The 20,250-nt window shown below is 42.0% G+C and overlaps 1 protein-coding gene across 1 annotated transcript in view; it reads left to right on the top strand.

Moving 5' to 3' along the window:
• TGFBR3 (transforming growth factor beta receptor 3) overlaps positions 1-20,250 on the top strand; it is a 109,407-nt gene that overhangs the window by 51,209 nt on the left and 37,948 nt on the right. Inside the window, exon 3 of the mRNA XM_075711390.1 lies at positions 8,244-8,381. Within this exon, the coding sequence (XP_075567505.1) occupies positions 8,244-8,381 (138 nt within the window). The remainder of the gene's footprint in view (positions 1-8,243; positions 8,382-20,250) is intronic.

The following is a 20,250-nucleotide window of genomic DNA, read 5'->3' as shown; positions in this document are numbered from 1 at the left end:
CAGTAGCTGCAGTGGAATTATGCCAGGGTGAATCTTTCCAATGATTTTCACAGTTGAGCTATAACTGCGTTTTGGTTAATCTGATTCTCTCTGTAGAGTGTGGATGAGAAGGTCCAGGCAATGCCAATCCATTTGCAACGATATATTTCCGATAAAATAAGCAAAAGGTTGATTTTAGAATCAGTTTAGAGTGTTACCTGAGCCTTGGAAATAAACTTCAGTCCTCCACACACCTGGTAAATGCTACCACAGCTACCAGGTGCTCAGACCTGTTCCCTAAGGACTGAGTGACAGAAAGAAAAGAGCTTTCCCTCCCAACACGTGCCTCGTGCATCGCAGCCCCGCTGCTCTGTCCTGCAAGGGCAGGGCCCTGCCCCGGCAGCATCCTTTAGCGCTGGCCTGGCAGAGAGAAGAAAGCATGGTGTGTCTCTGGCAAGGGCTGTGAGGGTGGCATGGCTTCGAGTTCTGCAGGAGAAAAAGTAGCTGTGTGTGTGGGTATGAGTGCTTGTTTTTAATGGCATTGCAGTTTTCCTGGGGATATTTATTTCTCTGATGCTGTTCTGAAGATCTTCTGTCTCATTGCTGGGGTGAGTTTTCAAAAAAATAGGTGCTTGCCCTGTACAAATAAAAGAGTCTGCGTTGGAGAACCTTCCCAGAAGGGAAGCGGTGGGGTCTCGCTTGTTTATAGGAACTTACTTATATGCTCATTTGATTTAAGAGTGCAAATATGTAACCCTTTGAGCAAAACCTTCAAGCAGTAACACCATGTGAACATATTTTGCGTTTCTTGGAAAAATCAGCAAACTCTCTCTCAGAAACTGTTGGCTCCCAAAAGCTGGACGTTGCAATCTACTATAGCTGGCTTGGTATCAAATCTGAAAGACAATATTCAATGAGTTTAGCAAAAATACAAGGCTGGAGTTGGGGCGGGGAGGCGAAAGTGCTCCATTTTGAATTCACAGTCCCTGCCTATATACTTTTTCTTTACGTGCATCTTAAAAAGAAAAAAAATTGGCCTGGAGATCCTTCCCAAAGCAATTCATAAACACTTTTGAACAGTGGTGCATTACTAGATCCCACCACTTGAGGTGGATTCATGGATTAATCCTTGACTGAATTCTTTTGGAGCCAATGTATCAACATTGCATTTTTCAAGTGAATTTCAGTAGAAATTCTAAACCTCTTTATATTGGATAATATACAGTAATGAACTGTAAAGATAAGTTTCTTCATATTAGTTTATGTGACTGTTGCAATACCAGAATAATTTATGTCCTATAAAGATTATATTAAAGAGTGAAAACACTTATAGAGGGCAGTGCTAGGTATGACTTTTCAAATTTCTGTTCTAAATTTTGCATGCTTTGTACTCATTAACTTAATCTTTGCAGCTGAGTAACGAGTTACAAGTGATGGATTTGTCTCATCTTAAGTAAAAAAATGTGTTTGTATGATCTGAGAGTTAAAATTCATTTTTCTCTTCTCTTTTAGAGAACAGCTGTCCTAGCCTAGGCAGTGTAATTCAATACAACGCAGCACATTTTGTCCTGGTTTATTAGCACAAATTTGTAATGGCCATTTTGGAAAATGTGCTATGAATTTATCTAAAGGCCTTCACACTGGAATAGTTAATTCAACCTTACAAGTCCTTGGCACTTGACTTTCATCTCTTTAGAACAAAACACAGAGTCTGCGATTTGATGCCTTGAAGTCAGCAAAACAAAATGGTACTTTAACAGCAGTGTTTACTTTGATCAGTTTTCAGCATTTGTGCCCTTGCCTTTCACGTAGTACAAATTGCTTTACCAGAGTAACGGGGCAGGAGCCCGTAGACTGTTTTTGTAGTTGGTTTCTGTGGTGATACTCAGCCTTCCATGAAACTGTGATCTCCGGGGACAGAGAAGCCTCTGCAGCCGCCTTAACCTTGCTGCTGCTGGAGACCTTAAAGGAACTCTCTGCAGACTGTGCAGACCGTCGTGACCAGCATGAATACATGCAAATGTAGCTGGCTAAGTAATGCCAACATAAGTTTGATAGTCAAGGCACCTATGAAATGTGGTATCTTTTTAAAGGCTTTTTTTTTTTTTTTACAGCTTTTCATATATTGAAAAATACATTCTAGCAAACATGACAACTTCTCTGTGGTTCATGTCCTAGTCGCAGTTATAGGCTTTGTTGTTGGTATGCTTTTTAAAAATGGATTTGTATGTTTTGTTGTAAGATTTTTTTTTTTAGAATAGCTTTAATCTTTCATTTTCACCTATGACCAAGTTGTTGTATTCCTCACAAGTTAGCCAAGTATTATTTGGAGGAGTGCGTGCCAAAGGAGGCCGTGAAGGGCAGACGTGAGTCTGGAAGAGGAGCTTGCTCTGACAAACAGCTGCTGAGGCTGAGCCTTGCGGAGAGCACCATTGCTGAGAGACAGGTCCAGAAGGTCTGGCCCAACTATTGATTGCACAATGATCATGCTGGTTACCCAACAGCTCAGTGATCAAGTGAGCCTTTCACTGGGAGCGAGGGATGTGTTGGACCACATTCACTTATTTTCCTGTACTGCTGTTATGCTGCTGTCTGCTTGGTTAATGTGCTGTCCCTTAATATGTTTTAAAAATAACACAGGCAGAGCAATAGCAGCTGCTTGTTAAATGGACTAGGTGACCTAAAAGTGCTTCAGTCCTTTTAACGATTCGGGTTTAATTTTCTTTTGGTATTGTTTCAGCAAACTGCTCATAGAGCTGTCTGAGATGCAGAAGACATTGAGGTAGTATGTTGCTGAGAAGTACAAAATGTATGTATTTTATAAGCTTGATTGAACCTATAAGAATGGATGGAGAGTATCTCTTTCTAGATACCTCATTTAAAAACAAAACAAAACACTTACATGGGAGTCTCAGAAAATGAATTCTACCACAGAGTTCAATGAGTTCAGAATTTCACACCATGTCTTCATATCTAGCTGTACAGTGCTGAACACGTGTCGGACTGGTTTCTGATAGGATTTCTGGGCAATGTGTCACATAAATATTTAATAATATGGATTCTGCCAGTGAAAATACAAAAAAAAGGGAAAGTTTCTAGTTACCTCTTCTGCTATTAATTAGAAGCATTCTGTTTGGTGAAGTGATCCAGTACCTTTCTGTTAATTTGTGGAGTGTTTAGAAGGTGCTATGAACTGTCTAGACATTTGAGAAAGGATGTGCCTTGAAGAGCTCACGAGCTAAGATGAGACAGAAAGGTGGCTGGGGGAAGGGGAGCACCACTTAGGATTCGGCCGATACATGGTTTAACTAGAGCCGCAGTGGGAGCACTCTAGCAGAAATTACTTTTTGGTGAGAGAGATTGCTGTAGAGAGTAGGGATGAGGATCTTCTGCTGCACTGCTGTGGATGGAGGCAGCCACGCCAGCAGTTAGCAGAGGGGCAAGAAGGTGGGAGCACGGCTATGACAGCAGAAAGCTTAACAAGGCAGGTAGAGAGCATGACAGTGTCTCGCTGGAGGTGCTGCTACAGCTGAAGCTTGGGACTTCTCTTCTCCTGAGTAGTTAGCGATAGGATGAGAGGAAATGGGCTCAAGCTGCGCCAGGGGACGTTTAGGTTGGATATTAGGAAAAACTTCTTCACGGAAAGGGTAGTCAAGCATTGGAACAGGCTGCCCAGAGAGGTGGGGGAGTCCCCATCCCTGGAAGTGTTCAAAAAACGGGTAGATGTGGCACTTTGGGACATGGTTTAGTCTAGTCTACCCTTGATTGGTTTAGAGTAGACTTGGTAGTGTAGGTTAATGGTTGGACTGGATGATCTTAAAGGTCTTTTCCAACCTAAATGATTCTATGATTCTATGGTTTAGTCTAGTCTACCGTTAATTGGTTTAGTGTGGACTTGGTAATGTTAGGTTAATGGTTGGACTTGATGATCTTAAAGGTCTTTTCCAACCTAAACGATTCTATGATTCTGTGATTCTATGACTTGTGCTTGTGTCAATGTCATAAGCTCGGAGCATCTTAGAGTCCTGTTAAGCCTTTCAATCTCTAAAGCGGGAATGGAAGAGGCATTTGGGTATCTCTGTTGCGTAGTCGAAGTCCAGGCTCATACCTGAACACCACAGTTCAGACCCCTACCTTCCACACAGAAACACCTCTGACCTTGCTGGTGAGGTGTTTTGGCGTTTTGACCATGCCTACCTTACTTGGGCTGAAAATACTGGGTGGTAGCCCACCGACTGCTGTTACGCAAGGTAAAATCCATATGCTTGGCAGCAAGGTTGTTGGCAAAAAGCTCTTGAATGTTAGTAACTCTCCAGCAGTTTGCCTGAAAAGTCTTTCCAAGGACCAGGAAAAAGTCTCCCGTAATAGCTACCACTGTTGTGTGTCATCATAAGCACAGATGATGATGGGGGCAATCATAAATATTAGGGGGGGATGTAGTTACACTATGAGGAGACTGTTCGTTTTGTACGACTTCTCAGTGGGAATGGTCACGTTCAGGCTAGGCTACCCAGCTGCTCCTCAGCAGGGCAAGCTCTGAAGCAAAAATTAATTATGAAAAATATGACCAAGATGGTCCTGAGCACTTGTTGAGCAGCTCTGTGGGGTTTGGTTTTTGGGTTTTTTTTTCAGTCTGGAAAACCAAGCTGGTGCTGAGGACTCAGTTATGCCAAGAAGTATAGTGACAGGGAATATATATGCCAAGGAATATAGTGACAGAAGCTGCTGCAGAAGCATGCTCACGTTAACTATATTCTTTCTCAAATTTAGGACTAGGAAAATGAATTCCGCATTATGTGTTGTTGCTGTCTTACTCATGAGCAAATCAAGGAGTGCAGTAATGCAAAACTACATTTATTCTGAAAATTTTCACAGGAACACTTAATTTACTTATGCAAAATAATTGATGTTGTGTTAAAGTCCTGTAGCTTTTCTGAAGCATCAGTCTGCACTTTTCAGGCACAAATGTAGGAAAATTCCATTATGTGATATAACTTATCCTGCAATTCCAGCCAAAGGCATGGATAGATATATCACCACTTCTGACTACAGCTCAAACTTTGTTGATTATTTCCATACATGTATGGAAATAATCGTATATGTGTATATTATAGACATATTTAATTTCCAAAGCCTAAGGGAATAGCAACTACGAAATCTGATAGTAGATCCAGTTGCGAAGAGTCTCTGATTTTTCTCACTGAGGTAGTATGATTGCTCTTTGTGCTCTCGCGTGTGATCAAACCAACAGGCAGAAATCTTCGTGAAGTGTAAAACATCTGTCTTGTCTGATAGATGTTGGCTTTGAATAAACTTGCCTGAGATCAGTTGAAACAGAGATACTTCTCCATTTCCTTATTACCCAAAGGACTTGGCCTAGCTATTTCTGAGATGAAGTTTTCAGTGTGTTATATTTCTTGTATCGTTTCTGGTTTTAATAAATACCAGAGGTTTTAAATAGCAAAAATTTTTAAAATTACTAATCAGAGCCTCTTCTTTGCATTGACTTGACATTCTAATAAAAACACAACCAGGGTGCAAACCCAAGCTGAATGCCCCTGTTGGCCAGTGTGAGAGGACTGTTACTGTTTTTCTCTTCTTGGTTATTTAAGCACATAAACCTATATTATAGCTCATTTCATCAATATTTACATTACTTGTTACTTCCTTTGGGATCAGAAGAAACCAGTTATCATTGGGTGTGAAAATGCGGCCATGGATGCATATGATAAGAGTGGACATGTTTAATATTTACTCCATTTAGTGTAGCAGCTTTTTCTCTTTGACACTTGGACACTTAGAGAGTTTAAAATTGAATGCACTTTATACTGTTTGGAGGTGAAAAAACATCAAACTAAAATTTGAACTCATTTGCCAGATCAGGCCTGCAAAAGGTACAACTGGGCTATTTTGGTAAACTTAGATTAAAGAATTTTTATTGCTTTGTAAGAAAATATCACCCCAGAACAAGGTAATTATATTTAATAGTTTAAACAGCTTATTACTAATTAGCTGTGATTACAGCTGGAAAACCACAAGAATTAATGAAAGCTTTTTAATAGTCGTGAATTTAATAGCGGTTCTAAACACCTTTTCTCCCCGCTCCATTTCTAGGCAGAACAACAAAGCGGGAGCCTTGTAGAACAAATAATTTTATCTTCTCTCTTATTTTCAGCCAACAGAATTATTTTGGCTCTATAGCCTGATAGCGTAAAGCAGTTTTTGTAGCTAAGATCATGACTGTTTGGCGTATGAAGTCTCTGTCATCCTGTCAGCATTCAGAGCGCTAACACCCTGCGGTTTCCTCAAAGGAGGTGTTTTATTCTTTTGAGGCAGAAAATGGAGAGAAAGGCGGCCCCTGGAAGATGCGATAATCTGTGGCACTTAAAGTTTTCTTTTGGAAATGCAGAGAATTTGGCCGGGAGAGGCCAAGCGGTGAGAAAGGTGGCTGCCTTGGGGTGGGCGGTGGTGGTGCCCAGCCTTCCTGCGGGCAGAGCTAGCACTGCCCCGGCTGCTGGACAGAAGAGGGGCTCGCTCTTTAAAGCAGTATGGTTTTAGTACGAATACAGCGTTATTCTTTTAATATCACTTTTGCAACAAGTTTTAATCAAGCATAACAAAGGTGAAGATACGGATGTCCTCAGTGCCCCCAGAGGTGTGTTTATGGGGTTTGACACTGCGGGGACATGTTCGTTCAGTGGGTTTTAAGAATGTAGTAAATTCTGCAGGTAATCCTCTGCTTACTGATTGGCGTGGTAAGTAACACAGCCAGTTGTTTGCCAGCTTTTCCTAAGTTCTTAAGTAGCAGAAAAAGGTCTCTTTGCTGTCCTCCAGACATCTGTCAGACCTGAGACCTTGGTTGGACTTTCACTTGGCAGTGGTGGTGAACTTTTCACTTTGGGTGGGGAAAAAAAAATAAGGAAAATAAAAAATAATAAAAAAAGAAAGCTAACTTTTTCTTTTGGAAAGATTTTCAACAGTAATGGGTACCTAATATTCAGTTTGGTCTCTAGCTTTCATCTAGTTAGTTTGCCAGATGAATCTGCATTTACTTTAACGGTAAACTATCTGATGCTTACCGCTATATAAGAATAGCACAATAAACTATACGTAGTGGCTTCCGTGTCTCAGGTTTCCTTTCAAATTCTCTAGCAGGAGACAAAATGAATCCTGAATTACCTGCATGCTTGTTTCTGTGTGCCGCCACTCAAATTAGTGGTTGTGTTCATGTTTGCTCCCTCTGTGCCTTTCCTAGAAAGAGCTGTGATTCTCTGTCAGGGAACCCACCTGCCACCCACTGTTGCAAGACATCAGCTCGCTTGCTTGGTCTCTGTGATGATGCATCATTTCTCAATTGCATACTAAAGCTTTTCTCCTGTAAAGCAGGAGGAACTATCAAGCCAAATGCTGACTGCTTAAAAAGCTTATTACATACTGCAAAACCACTATGATTTCAACTACAAGTTGTTATACGCTAAAAAACTGACAGGCGGTTCTCTGTCATGTGTTTGGTTAGAGTTTTGCCCCTCATTGGCCCCTTTCTAGAAGGGAAGCACTGGGATACAAGTTGCTGGGCAGGAGGGGCTTCCCGACCACAAACTGGTTGCTTAAAAATCACCTCTAACAGGTTGCCTCACTTCTGCGATGTCCATTTTCCTGGGATTGTTTTCCCTGTGTATCCTTTTAGTCCCTGAAGACAGGCATTTTCTTTCCCTAGTGTATGTTAAAATTTCTCTTGGAATTCTTTCCATAAACTAGTGTAGTGCTTGCTTGTGTTTCTGGATTTGTTCCTTCTGTTTTTTTGTTTGTTTAGTTTTATTTGTTTTACAGGTTAGATTTATGCCCTAATAGCATCAGCAGATGAGGTTTGTACTCTAAGCCAGCTTTGTAGGTTACCGTCTAGAAACCAGAAATCAGGGTTTGCTTTGCAATTCTTTTTATCTCCTTGTTCTCCAACTCTCAGCTTAGTGGTTTGACCTTTTGCATAAGCTATTTTTCATCAGCATTTGCCAAGGTTTTCTTAAACACTTTAGCAGCGCTTTGCAAGCGTAGAGCACAAATGTTAACTATTTCATTCTTTATATTATCTGTGCTCTGTTGACTGATTTTTTTGGAAGTAGATTAGTCTATAATCTTGGGTCAAGAGGTCTGAATGCTGGAAGCCATAACATATATAAAAATGACCTTTGATTCATTGTTTCAAATTCCACTTTTGTTTTGAAACTTGTAAGGGAGTATTCATGTATTTCTGTGTTTCTCTGTAGGTCACGTTACATTTGAATCCAATTTCATCAGTGCATATTCACCAGAAGCCTCTGGTGTTTCTTCTCAACTCTCCTTTGCCTCTGGTTTGGAAGCTAAAAACAGAAAGACTGGCACCTGGAATCCGAAGAGTTTTCTTTGTAAGTATACACAATCCTCTGGCCTGCTCTGTATCATAGCTGCTTGTCGCACAAGACAGAGTTAATGGCATTCATTTGGAAAGTTTTTAAACATACGTTAAAAAAAACCAAGTTAGCAGGAGGTCACATTTCAGTGTAGGGCTCTGGGGAACAGTTAGGTGGCAGGGCAAAGCAGTTTGGAAAAAGTACCCAATTATTTGTTATGCAAATTCAAGGAAAAGAAACCAAGATTGCTTTTTCAGAATCTGCATATCATGTAGTTATTAACACTAGCAGCCATTCCAGTTCAAAAAGCTGTGAGGGTATAACAGATTGCCAGTCCCGATTAGAAGTTTAATAGTACCACAGTGCAAAAAAACTCCAAGCAATGGGAAATACTATGGGCAGACGCAAGTTGTGTGGTCTGTGACCAAAACAAACATCTGTATGTATTGAGTGCAATATGTACAATTACAGTTTGTCTCTAATGAAGCTTGTCTGTTGAAATGACCGAGCTAAGGCCAGAATGAAGTCATTTTTATTTCTCAGAAAGACTGGAGCGCTGCTTATAATATAGGATCCAAATATTACCTAGTATTTGTAAATCATGTCCTTACAGTTTGCCAGGACATTCAAGTTTGCTATTTGTAGTGAAACAGACAAGTTGTTTGGATTAAATTTTTAATGTGTGACATCATGTCTAATCATGAGTTGTCTTTATTAAGGTTGCAGCTTTTCTGATATTCAACTCTAATTGCAGAACTAAACTTGATTATTTTTAGCTGTGTCCTTATAGGGTTTAATTTTGCTCCTCCAGCACAGCTGACAGCGGTAGGATGGGAACTTAGTGGTGTCACTGTGCATCAGCAAGAGGGGAAGATGGACAGTACTGCAGCATTAGCCCACTGGGAAGGGACGCTGCTCTCTCAGTTGACCTGATATGGTGGTGACACCGTTAAGTGCACTAAGAGTCCTATCACTTGCTGGACACCAAAAGTTTTCTAGGTTTCTCTTTTTCCTGTCATCATGGTATGAGAGGAGGCGTACCCTTGATATTTTGAACTTTGAAGGACTCCATCCTGTTTCCAGTGCAATGGTGCAATGTGTTACCGACTCGTTTAAAGAACATGGGCTCGTTTGTATTCTAAGGTATTCGCAATCTTGGGTTTTCTCATTACTGTGTTAGAGACTTTTAGCTCTTACCTCCTTGTTGACCATTCCTGGTGTACGTCCAACCAGTACAGTTCAGGTCTGCTCAGAATATGACTGAGGAACAAGACGATGAGCAACAGCATGATAAGATTCCTCAATCCTCTCCTGGCCAAAAGAAACAGCACCTTTCATCAGTTAATCAAGTCTTGGACCTGATTTCTGTTTAGTTTTGATCCCCTCCTACAATTACTACATCATCGCTCCCATTCCGTATCAGCTAGTTTGTGTTCAGCTATCTCTTCCCTTCTCTTCCTCCTCCTCCAGGGTTTTCCCTCTCCCCTCGCCTTGCCTCTGGGAGTGAAGAGGTGCTCTGCCGAGAGCCATCCGTTTCCGCCGAGCAGACTGTGCCAGTGTTCAGACTGTGCTCGTGCTGGGCTTGCTTGGTTTGGCTCAGTGGGGCTTCAGCAGGCTGCATTAAGGCATAGGAACAATAGGAATGTGCCTAAGGCCTCAGCTGCCAAAACTGTACGATTAGCTAAGTGTTTGCTTCAGAAAGCTGTTTCAAGCTCTCCTGGTTACAAAAACAGGCTTGAAAATGTGAGCAGCAGCACTCGGGATTTGTGCCAAACAAGAAGCTGTCTGACCTGAGGAGGTGCTACGGTAAACCTGGCCGCTGATGCTGCAGGAAGAGGTGGGCTGAGTCTCAGGTGGGGCAGGAGAACCTGACAGACACTACAGGTTCAGTTCTCTGTCAGTGGGACTCAGATACCTCCTCTCAGTACTCCAGCCTCTCTTAGGCTCTGCTGGTCACAGTAAGGGCTGAAAGTTGTGGTGCCTCACACCATCCCCCCAGCACGCGCCCATGGTGATGGGATAACGCTGCTCCCTGTAAGCTGTGCAGATATGAGAGCTTGCCTCTACATTGCAAGGAGTGAACTAGCTCTCAATGTTGACCCATCCCTAATAACGTTTAAAGCATCTGAATAGCTCTCCATAACAATTTTGGATCTCTTCAAGTGCCATATAATTTATGTATTCTTCTTTCCACTGGGACATGGTTTAGTCTAGTCTGCCCTTAACTGGTTTACTGTGGACTTGGTAATGTTAGGTTAGTGGTTGGACTGGATGATCTTAAAGGTCTTTTCCAACCTAAACACGTTAAGGTTTCTATTTTCCTTTTCTGTAAAGAGCTTGAAGACTGAGATTGCAGAACAGAAAACACTAGGGTACCAATCCACCGTTACCTCTCCCAGTTTAGTCCCTGCAGTCCCTCTCACTCCAGAACTTCATTCTCCGTGTTCTCTCTCTAAGGCAATTCTCTGTGTTCTCTCTCTAAGGCAAATTTTTCCTGCAAACATAAGCTAACCTCAGTCTCTTATTAGGGGCTTATCAGCCTTCCCACTTTTCATGTACCAGTTTCTCAGTGGCTAGTGCGGCTTGGGATGATAGGCTGTGAGCGTACAGGCTGAACACCTTAACTGTGGTGATCATCCATTGCTTTTCCACAATGCTCACAAGAACAAATGCATTGTTTTCCCAAAAGCTTCCTGAAAAAAGAGCACAGAACCACGCAGCACAGAAAACGTGGGAAATATGCCAAAAAAAAAATCAAGGGGCTCTAGTTTTGCAGCAGAGCTCTTTGCCTGCATTGGGCCGTGCCAGGTTGCAATCCCTGGGACTGCCTCTGGCCTAGAGGAGCCTGTCCCTTTGCAGAATCTTTTTGACTTCTTATTTCAGGTGAGTCGTGGGGCAGATGGACATACTGCTTCTGCTGTGGTAGCGGAGAGGCTCCCTGCCTCCTTGCCAGAGCCTTCAGTAAGTTTTAGAGAATCGAGCCTAGGAGTGTAAATCACAGCTCCAAGGGAGCTGAGTGCAGAGCTCGCTTCCTTGGCCCTTGTTTGAAAGTACTTGGCTTATCCGTGTAATTCTGCAGCTCTGTCGTATTCATTCTCCTTAAATGTATAGCCAACCCAGAAAGCAGAGGATTTTGAATCATAAAAGATTTTGAATTTAAAAAACCTTTTTAATGCCCATGAATCCTATGCTCTAAACAGCAATCTGTGTCACACATACCATAGGAGTGTCATAACTATTGTGTCTGTCTCTATGGAAGCCTCGGGCAGGATAATCACTAACTTTCCAGCTTCTCCTTCGACTTTTCATACAATACATTCATTCACAATTTTATTAATGTACTGTATGTAAAGTATGAATTGCACTGTTTCATTGATTGATCCCCAGTTAGAAAAGTAAGTAGTATGAAGAAGTTTAAATGGCAACGTCTGGGGCTTACTGCTGATAAAGACAACAGCCCTAGAGCCTGGTCAAAGTTTGTAGTTAAAGGATCATGTAACCATTAGTGAAGTCCTAGCTGTTTATTTCTTTTTATTACTAGCTATTATTCTTTTCCCTGTAAAGCATCATAATAAAGTTCTTAAACTGTTACAGGGAAGTGTGTTTGTATAAATAAATAAAAGTTACCAATGAATTGTGTTAAGATCCAAGGCTGTTTCTGACAAAGATAACTCCAGGATGTGAGCAGATAATGAATCAGAGCACCCTGTAAAGTGCTGTTAGTACCATTGTACAGGTGGAGAAATTAAGGCACACTGAGCTTAAATGATGTTTTTTGTTGGAACAGATGTTTATGTTGGAGCAGAGGGTAGAGTCAGGGCTATGCGTCCTCTGTGTCCTCATGAGGAAGATGGTCTGCTGCCTTTGCTCTGTGAATTCATCGTTTGAGTTTCCACTAAAGCTAAGCCGCCCCAGATTGCTTTATTTAAAGGCAAGGATGAAAAGATTTAAAGCTTGTGTCAGCACATATTCAAAAGACCAGGAAAATACAGTACTACTGAGTTGGGCTGGAGTTTACGTTCTTATCACGTAGTTCAAGCTTGGATTTTTGCCTTGGGCCTGGTCCTCCAGTAGGCAGAAGTTTAAAATGAATGGGGGAGAGAATTCAGCCTTTGGGTGTATGGTTATAGTATAGAGGGGAGCACAGAGTACCTTCTTGATAAACATTTTTAATTATAAAAATGTAAATTTGGTGTATACATGTGGTTTTTCTCTTACTTTTGTCATGTGATGCACATAGCTTCACTCAGCACCGTGACTTGTCACTCGCTTTGGAGGCAGCTCACGCTTTCACTTTCATTAAATGTCTACTGGTGGCTAAACCTTACAGTGGAATAAATTCTCATTCCAATCAAATAGCATGCCCCAACCAAACCGTAAGTTGTGTTCTGTTAACATCAGGCTTTTTTTAATGTCATATTTTGAAGACTTCTTTCCAAGCCCATAGGAGTGAATGGGAGCACAGGGATGCTTAGGGAGCCACAGTGCTTTGGAGGAGGCCATCCGAGATGGGGCGCAGGTTCTAAAGGGAGGTGTTCTTCACTGGTCTGTTGCCTTCTTGTGTTGTCATTTTGCTTCTTGGAGCATCTCTTCCCATCATAAACCAGAGAGAACACTGGTGAATAGTCTTAAGAAGTAGTTCTGGCACCTTGATAAAAACCTGATAGAAATTTCTGCATGTGTTAGAGAAAAGTGAATATATGGTGAGTGCATAGCGTGGTGTTAACAATACATTTGGCATAGACAGGGTTATTTTCAGACTCTGCATGAGTTATATATACCTTGATGGGTTAAGTAGGTGGTGCTGGGAAAATTATTGTGATTTTAGTAAAGTCTTGAGTTTATTCTCATTGTGCTAAAAAAAATATACTGAAGTATCATGGCATTTCAATCTGAAAATACCCAAAATGAGTTAGTGCACAAACTCTGCCTGACTAAAGTAATTGAAAATCACTACTTTGATTGCTCGTGCATCTAGTCATATTAATGTCGTTGGATATTTTTACATGTCACAAAAATACAACAGTTTGGGAATGGCCATTTTCAATGTTCAAGTGTTCCTGGGCTGGGCCATCATCCCCCTCATCGCTCAGAAGAGCAGTGCATGGGTGGGAAGATCTGCTCAGTTCAGCAAGGGGAATACTTAGCATCTGTGCTAAATGTTTTTTTTTTTTCCTCAGCAGGAAATAAATGCCAAAATTACATCCTAAAGGGGGAGTGGGAGAGGAAGTGGAAGTACATCTTCACTGGTGATTAGGCTGGTTAGATTACGACAGATCGCAATTTTACGTAAGCTAGACAACACCTGTAGAAAATGCTTTTACCTGTGATCTTGTTGCAGGTCAATCTTGCAGAAAAACCTTACCAGACCTCTCCCACCACCCCATTTTTAAGTTTTCATATAACAAAATAATTTCCTCCCTTTCCATCAAGTCATTATTTCTGTCCTTCCCTAAAAGCGGTTTATTGCGAACATGTCTTGGCAGAAAACCAGAAGTTTTATGAAACTGCCCAGAAAGAGGGTTTTATAGGTGCTACTCAGCAAGTGAATTTTTTCTTTAGATTTGGTAGCTTTCTCAATTGCTTTTATAGCCTAGGAATGTCTTTACTGGGCAAGTGAAAGTGGCAAGAATTAAATCAGTGAAAGAAGGGACCCAGTCCTTTGTGTTTTCCTGACAGAAATCACTGTTAGAATAGATCAAAAAAACCCCTTAAATATCTACACGTGTGAATTTATCTAATACTTGATTTAAGATGTGATGCTTCAGCTCTTTCTCTGAGTTAGTTATTCAGGTGATTGAATGAGTAAGAGTTACGGATGAGAAAGCAGTTATGCAAGCAAACAGCCTTACTCACAAGAACCCCTTTAACAGGACTGAATGTGTGTGTTAAGTTAGTAAAGTGGAGGAAGCAACGGTAGTAATGATAAATACAAAACCAGATCACATGCTCTTGGCTTGAGATTTGAAAAGAAAGAAGAAAAGCTTTAGAGAAGAATAAGTGATAGAATGAAGAGTTTAATTATTAGTTATTTCTGTATTTCTAGGAAGAAAAAAAAGCCATGTTCTTATTACTTCAGCCAATAGCTGAATTCACTTCATGAAAATATGGTTCACATATTTTGGGTCTCTGCCACCAAACCACAGGCTGTTCTATGGTTTGCACTAGATTTTGGATGACTGACAAAACTCACTGAAAAACAAGTGCTATTTGTTTTCCTGTGCCTAGTATTTAACGGGAAATCAGGAGGCTAAATTTCCAATCACTGGTTAAACAGACCCAGATGTGAAGAGAGCGCTCTGCGAGGAGAAGAGTGAGAAAGGATAGGAAATGCATGACTAGTGATAAATTTGGTATAAATAGTGACCTTTCACTATTCAGAGTAAAAACAGTAGATTTTCAGTGTTGCATAACAGTGAGAAGAGGAATTTAAAAGGACGTTTACATTTCTGTAGAATCCTGGGTTTGTTTTTTTTCCTAGATCTTCATCATTGTTCTACTCAGGAGCTGGAAATAATCCTGTAGTTGCCCTTTTCCACTTGGCAGAGTTCATATTTCCCCTTCCCCTCCCCACAATGTTTCCTTGCCTTTTGAAAGAATGTGAAAATAACATTAAGTGTCTAATTAAAAGCAGTGTTTAGTAAACAGTAACTCTTATTATGCTTTTCACAATAGTAAATTTCCCTGGAGACTTTGTCTCATGGCCTGATTCAAACCCCTGAAAAATCCTGCTTTTCTGAAGTCTATGTAACTGGTTTACTCCCAGAAATATTGGGGGGACCTCAAAAAAACCACGCATGGTGGTTGTTCTTACATTCTTGGCAATAGAGTGGAAGGATTCTGTCAGAAGTATGGATGGCAGAAAATGACAGGGCAGTAAATACATGTTTGAAAGCAATGCATTGTCCGCATGCAGTAAAAGGAGTTTGAGTATAACAACCGTAGTAAGGCATCTTCAAATATGTAGGGCTTTTGGGTTTTTTTTTTTTCTTTTTTTTCATTCAAAGCTTTCTTCATGAAGGCGTTACAGAAGAGAAGTGATATTTTTGGCTTAGGAAGCAAGATATAGTACATGAAGCAAATATGCAGTGTAGAGGAAAAAATGTCTATATGTGTGATGTCCCAAAATAAGGAAATTTTATGATATATAGGTGTCCTCTGCTTTTCCTGTAAGCACTTTGGTTTGGGCAGAAATATTTCAAAAATACCAACTTGCCAGTAAATTTGAGAGGAAGCAAGGCAGATCAACGTGCCTTAGTTTCTCCTTTCACGGGATGTTCAGGTGCTGTGCTTTTTTGGAGCCTGGTTTGCTAAGAGCATCACTAGTTCATACCAGATCTTCTCCTGTCCCAGGTGATTTAAGCCATCTGTCAAAACTCAGGCTTTATTGCTTGGTGCTTCTTTCGGCTTCAAGAGCAGGCTGTCTTCATGGGTGTCTGCTCCAACCAAAACTTTGCACTGAGGGTGTGGCTGGGCCGGGTCTGGGTGCTGCTGCCTCTTGGATCTGGTGCTGGTCTCTCGTTGCTGCCACTGGCTGATCCTGAATGCCTCTGCTTCTCGGGGTCCCTCTGGGAGCCCAGACCCATCACTTTCAGAGCACAGGAGACTGGGATGGGGCAGCCCCCGCTATCAGCACAGGCTGGGAGGTGAAAGGATTGAGAGCAGCCCTGTGGAGAAGGGCTTGCGGGTACTGAGGGATGAAAAGCTGGACACGAGCCGGCAATGTGCGCTTGCAGCCCAGAAAGCCAACCCCATCCTGGGCTGCATCCCCGGCAGCGTGGGCAGCGGGGCGAGGGAGGGGATTCTGCCCCTCTGCTCTGCTCCAGTGAGAGCTCACCTGGGGCCCTGCGCCCAGCTCTGGAGCCCTCGGCACAAGAAGGACATGGAGCTGCTGGAGCGGGTCCAGGGGAGGCCACCAAAATGATCCGAGGGCCGGAGCCCCTCTGCTGCGGGGCCAGGCTGGGGGGCTGGGGGTGCTCAGCCTGGAGAGGAGGGGGCTGCGGGGAGGCCTGAGTGCGGCCTGGCAGTGCTGAGAGGGGCCTGCAGGGAGGGTGGGGGCAAGCTTTTAGCAAGGCCTGTTGTGACAGGACAAGGAGTAATGCTTTTAAACTAAAGAAGAACAGATTTAGATTGGATATAAGGAAGAAATGTTTCACACTGAGGGTGGTGAGGCACTGGCACAGGTTGCCCAGAGAGGCAGTGGAGGCCCCATCCCTGGAAACATCCCAGGCCAGGCTGGACGGGGCTCTGAGCACCCTGGGCTGGTTAAAGCTGTCCCTGGCACTGCAGGGGCTGGGCTGGATGATCCCTAAAGGTCCCTTCCAACCCAAAGCATTCTGTGAGTCAGATATTTAGGATGTCTCGGGCTTTGAGTTAAACCAGGCTGCAAGAGCAAGGGAAGAAACAACATTCTGGCATTTAGTGGTGGAGGTGTGTTCCCAGACCCATCTTGCAAGAGGCTGGAGGGACTGGAACAGGCATCTGCGATGGTCTTTTCCCTTCTGCATGGTCACAGCTCCTTCCCTTCTTTGCTTGCTTCAGTAAACAGGGGGTTTAGCTAGTGGAAGTTTACAGAAGCAGGCAGCAGATTTTGGCAGACTGTTGGTCTTAGTAACGTGGAGATAATAAATCACAACAGGTTGCGTTACTTGAGTCATCGATTCCAGTGGAAACTATAGCTGCAGTTGCATAGATATGCTTTAATTCTCCTCTTCTCCCACTAAATTGAATCTAACTTCAAACAGAATCCCTGGAAGAGCTTCTGCTGCCTTATTTTGTTCAGATCAAACGAGTGTTACATTGAGTCTATTAAGATGTTGTTAGATTAAGGTGAGATGAGTGGACAGTTACCTGTGTGCGATTAATAAACCTTGCTGAGCCCTAAACTTTGGGAACAGATTTCCCCTTTACCGGATTTTTTTGTTTTGTTTCCTTTTTATCATTCCAGTAACTGTTCCATGGGGTTTTGAAAGTTGCACTTGCTTTGACACAGTTTCAGCTTTGATGGAAAATCCCAGGATCTTCTTTCTAGATACATAAAGATGTGCAAGAGTCTGATCCCATGAGGTTCTGCTTTCATGGTGGCTGGCAAACTGAGCATCTCCTGGGAAGTAGAATTAAAATCTAAAATGTAATTAAGATAATGCTGCTTCTTTTATGTGTGTGTTTGCAACAATGCGAAAACTGGAAGTGGAATTTTGTGATGACTGTAAGTGGTCTTGAGAACACTAAACTGAAAATGAAAAATTTTACTACTGCCTGAAAGCATCACACCTCTGTGGCTGGTAAGGACTATGCAAAGCTGATAGATGATTCACAAATGTTACATGTCATTTCAAAAGCAGCATGTTTCCTAGTCACTTACTGAAGTGAATTGTCCTCTTGGTGATTACTGTATGTTGTATGTGGATTTATGAACAACAAAGGATGTATTTTTGAGTTTCCGAATACCTGATGTTTCTCCATCCATGGCTTTGCTTTTCCTCTGTAAGGGGACCAAAGCACATGAACGTAAATTATCAAAACTCACCAACTGAGTCTGAGCCCCATGTGGGCTGCTGGTTCAAGTTTTAGAATTTTATTCTGAGCAGGTTTACTCCTCTCCTACACGTTCCCCCACAGGTCTGATACTGTATGGCTCAGATAAAAATATGAAGGATGCTGCTTTTCTTCTGCCGGTCTATTTGCCTCAGTCATGGCTTTATGGGTGGCTTTGTTGGTCACTTGTGCCGGAGGGGCCTCGGTGGGTAGTGGTGTAGCTGTTGCTGTGAGGAGAGGGATTGGTTCATGCCGTGTAGCTGCGGACACTTAACTTTGTATTCTGAGTCATCTCCAAAGGTGTCTACCTCTCTCTCGAGGCTAAATTATGAACTTGTTTCCTACTTGGGAGTTCTGAATTATAACTATGTTAAATACTTAAAATGTCATAAAGCAAACAAAGTAAATATCCCCCTGGATCAGGTTCAGAGAGAAAAAAAAAAGGCAATAAACATTTAAAAGGAGAGAAGGAAATAGGTAAAATAAGAAACAGAAGACGCTATTTTGAGTGTGGGCAGTGTTCACGCTCACCAGTGCATATATTTGAGATGACCCAGGGTTGCTTCTGAGAGTTGTTCCTTCTGGGGAGCAGTAACTTATGCCATTTGGCACTCCTGCCAGGTAGCTGATATCTTGAACTACCATGGATGGCAGCCTTGCAAGGGCAGTTTGTGTAAGACTGGAAAGTTTTCTCAAGGGACATATAAAGGCTTTTTTTTTTCCCCAGCATGAGGGGTATATGTTTCCTTGCCTCTGCACAGTGCAAAGAAAATTACAGTCCCTATTTCCCCCGGTGGTCAGCAGGGTGGTAGTGTGTGTAATCAAAATACGTTCCTAAATGTGTTTTGTTCTTCGATAGAATACTCAGGTTTTGGTAGCAAATTTTCAAAATACCGTACTTGATCCTCGTTTCCTCTGACTGCAGAGGAGCCCTTTGAACTGCGGTCCTTGCTGTGGTTAGTGGCCAAGGCCTGTATCTTTTGGTCTTGCAACCTGATTTTCCATGTGAGGCTTGGAATTTCCTCATTTAGCCTCAAATGTGACAGGGCATGTGGGTGAACGCAGCAGCAGGGGATGTTTCTGGTGCAGTCACTTTTAATGTCCTCACAACAACAGGAAGAAACAGAGCTGGGGCACTTTTTCCACTCTGCGACCTCTGAAAGTAACCACTGAAGGAGATGAAGTGAGGAGATAAAAGCGTATGTGGCAGCAGTTTCTTGAGCACCCAATCGGCTGTGTAGTGAGCGCTCGGATAAAAATTGTTGGTATATTCCAAAACTATTTAAAACATTCTTTGGTTTTAATGCTCTGGCGTATCCTAAGTATGTTAGAGCAAGCTGCTTTTGGTTTGTTCTGAAGAGTAAGTAGTTAATGTTGAAGGCAGGTGTTGAAACAGTGATGGTTGCCTTTTTTGGAAGAGTCTGTTGAATTCTTTCCAGAAAAAATAACGTGCTTGGCTCACTTAACCTTGCCTTAGGTCCATGTAGTAAAAATCCTAACATTGGCAGGCACAGCAGAACTCTGCACTCCTTTCTAAAACCTGGTAGAGGAACCAGCGTTTCAAATAGACTTCAGTATGTGATTAAAAAAATAAATGATGATAAGCTTTGTGTTTGTTTAGAGATGTTTACTGTATGATCATTTAGTGAGGATGCTTGTGCCAGACTTTTTAGTTGCTCTGCTTTCTGTCTGAGGGTTCCTCCCTAGTAGGACTCAGTAACTTTGGGGTTGATTGATAGGATCTGTCTTGCAGGAAGACACTTGTCATGCTGCAGGATGATGCAGAAGGTCTTCAAGTTTTAATTAGTAATAAATGGAAAACCAAGTGTATTCTGAGGAAGAAAGCTGTTGTGTTAGCAGACATTTAAATATCTCAAACATCAAATGAAAAATACAGTGAAAATGCATTATTGCAAGCTAATGCATTTCTTTGGTCAGTATTTTGAGGGAATAATATTTTCTCTCATGCTTTGCTCAAATGTCTTAAAAGGTTACACTGATACTTCTTTACTCTGATACTGACCATAAAAAAATACCAGAAACATTGTGAAATAGTGTAAATGAAAAGCAATTACTGTACTTATTGGATAAACTGTAGTATTTTTGAGGTAGTTAAGGAGGTTCCTGCGAGTGGAATGCCAGCATCTATTCAATATCCCTGCAAAATAGTAACTGGTTAAATCCTTAAATCCTGCAATTTTTATGCACAGGAGGTTTTTCTAGTTAGGCCAGGGCTCTGCAAAGATGTCCCATGTCTCTCAGATATAAAAGACAGCATTGCTAAGAGGCACTGCGTACGCGATCCCTGCATGATCTGTCGCGTTGTGTCGGTGTCATCCTGCGAGAC

The sequence above is a fragment of the Pelecanus crispus genome, chromosome 5 (assembly GCF_030463565.1).
Source record: "Pelecanus crispus isolate bPelCri1 chromosome 5, bPelCri1.pri, whole genome shotgun sequence".
In the NCBI taxonomy this organism is placed as follows: Eukaryota; Metazoa; Chordata; class Aves; order Pelecaniformes; family Pelecanidae; genus Pelecanus; species Pelecanus crispus.
Note: the sequence above shows the minus strand (reverse complement) of the source record. Positions and strands in the feature narration are given on the sequence as shown.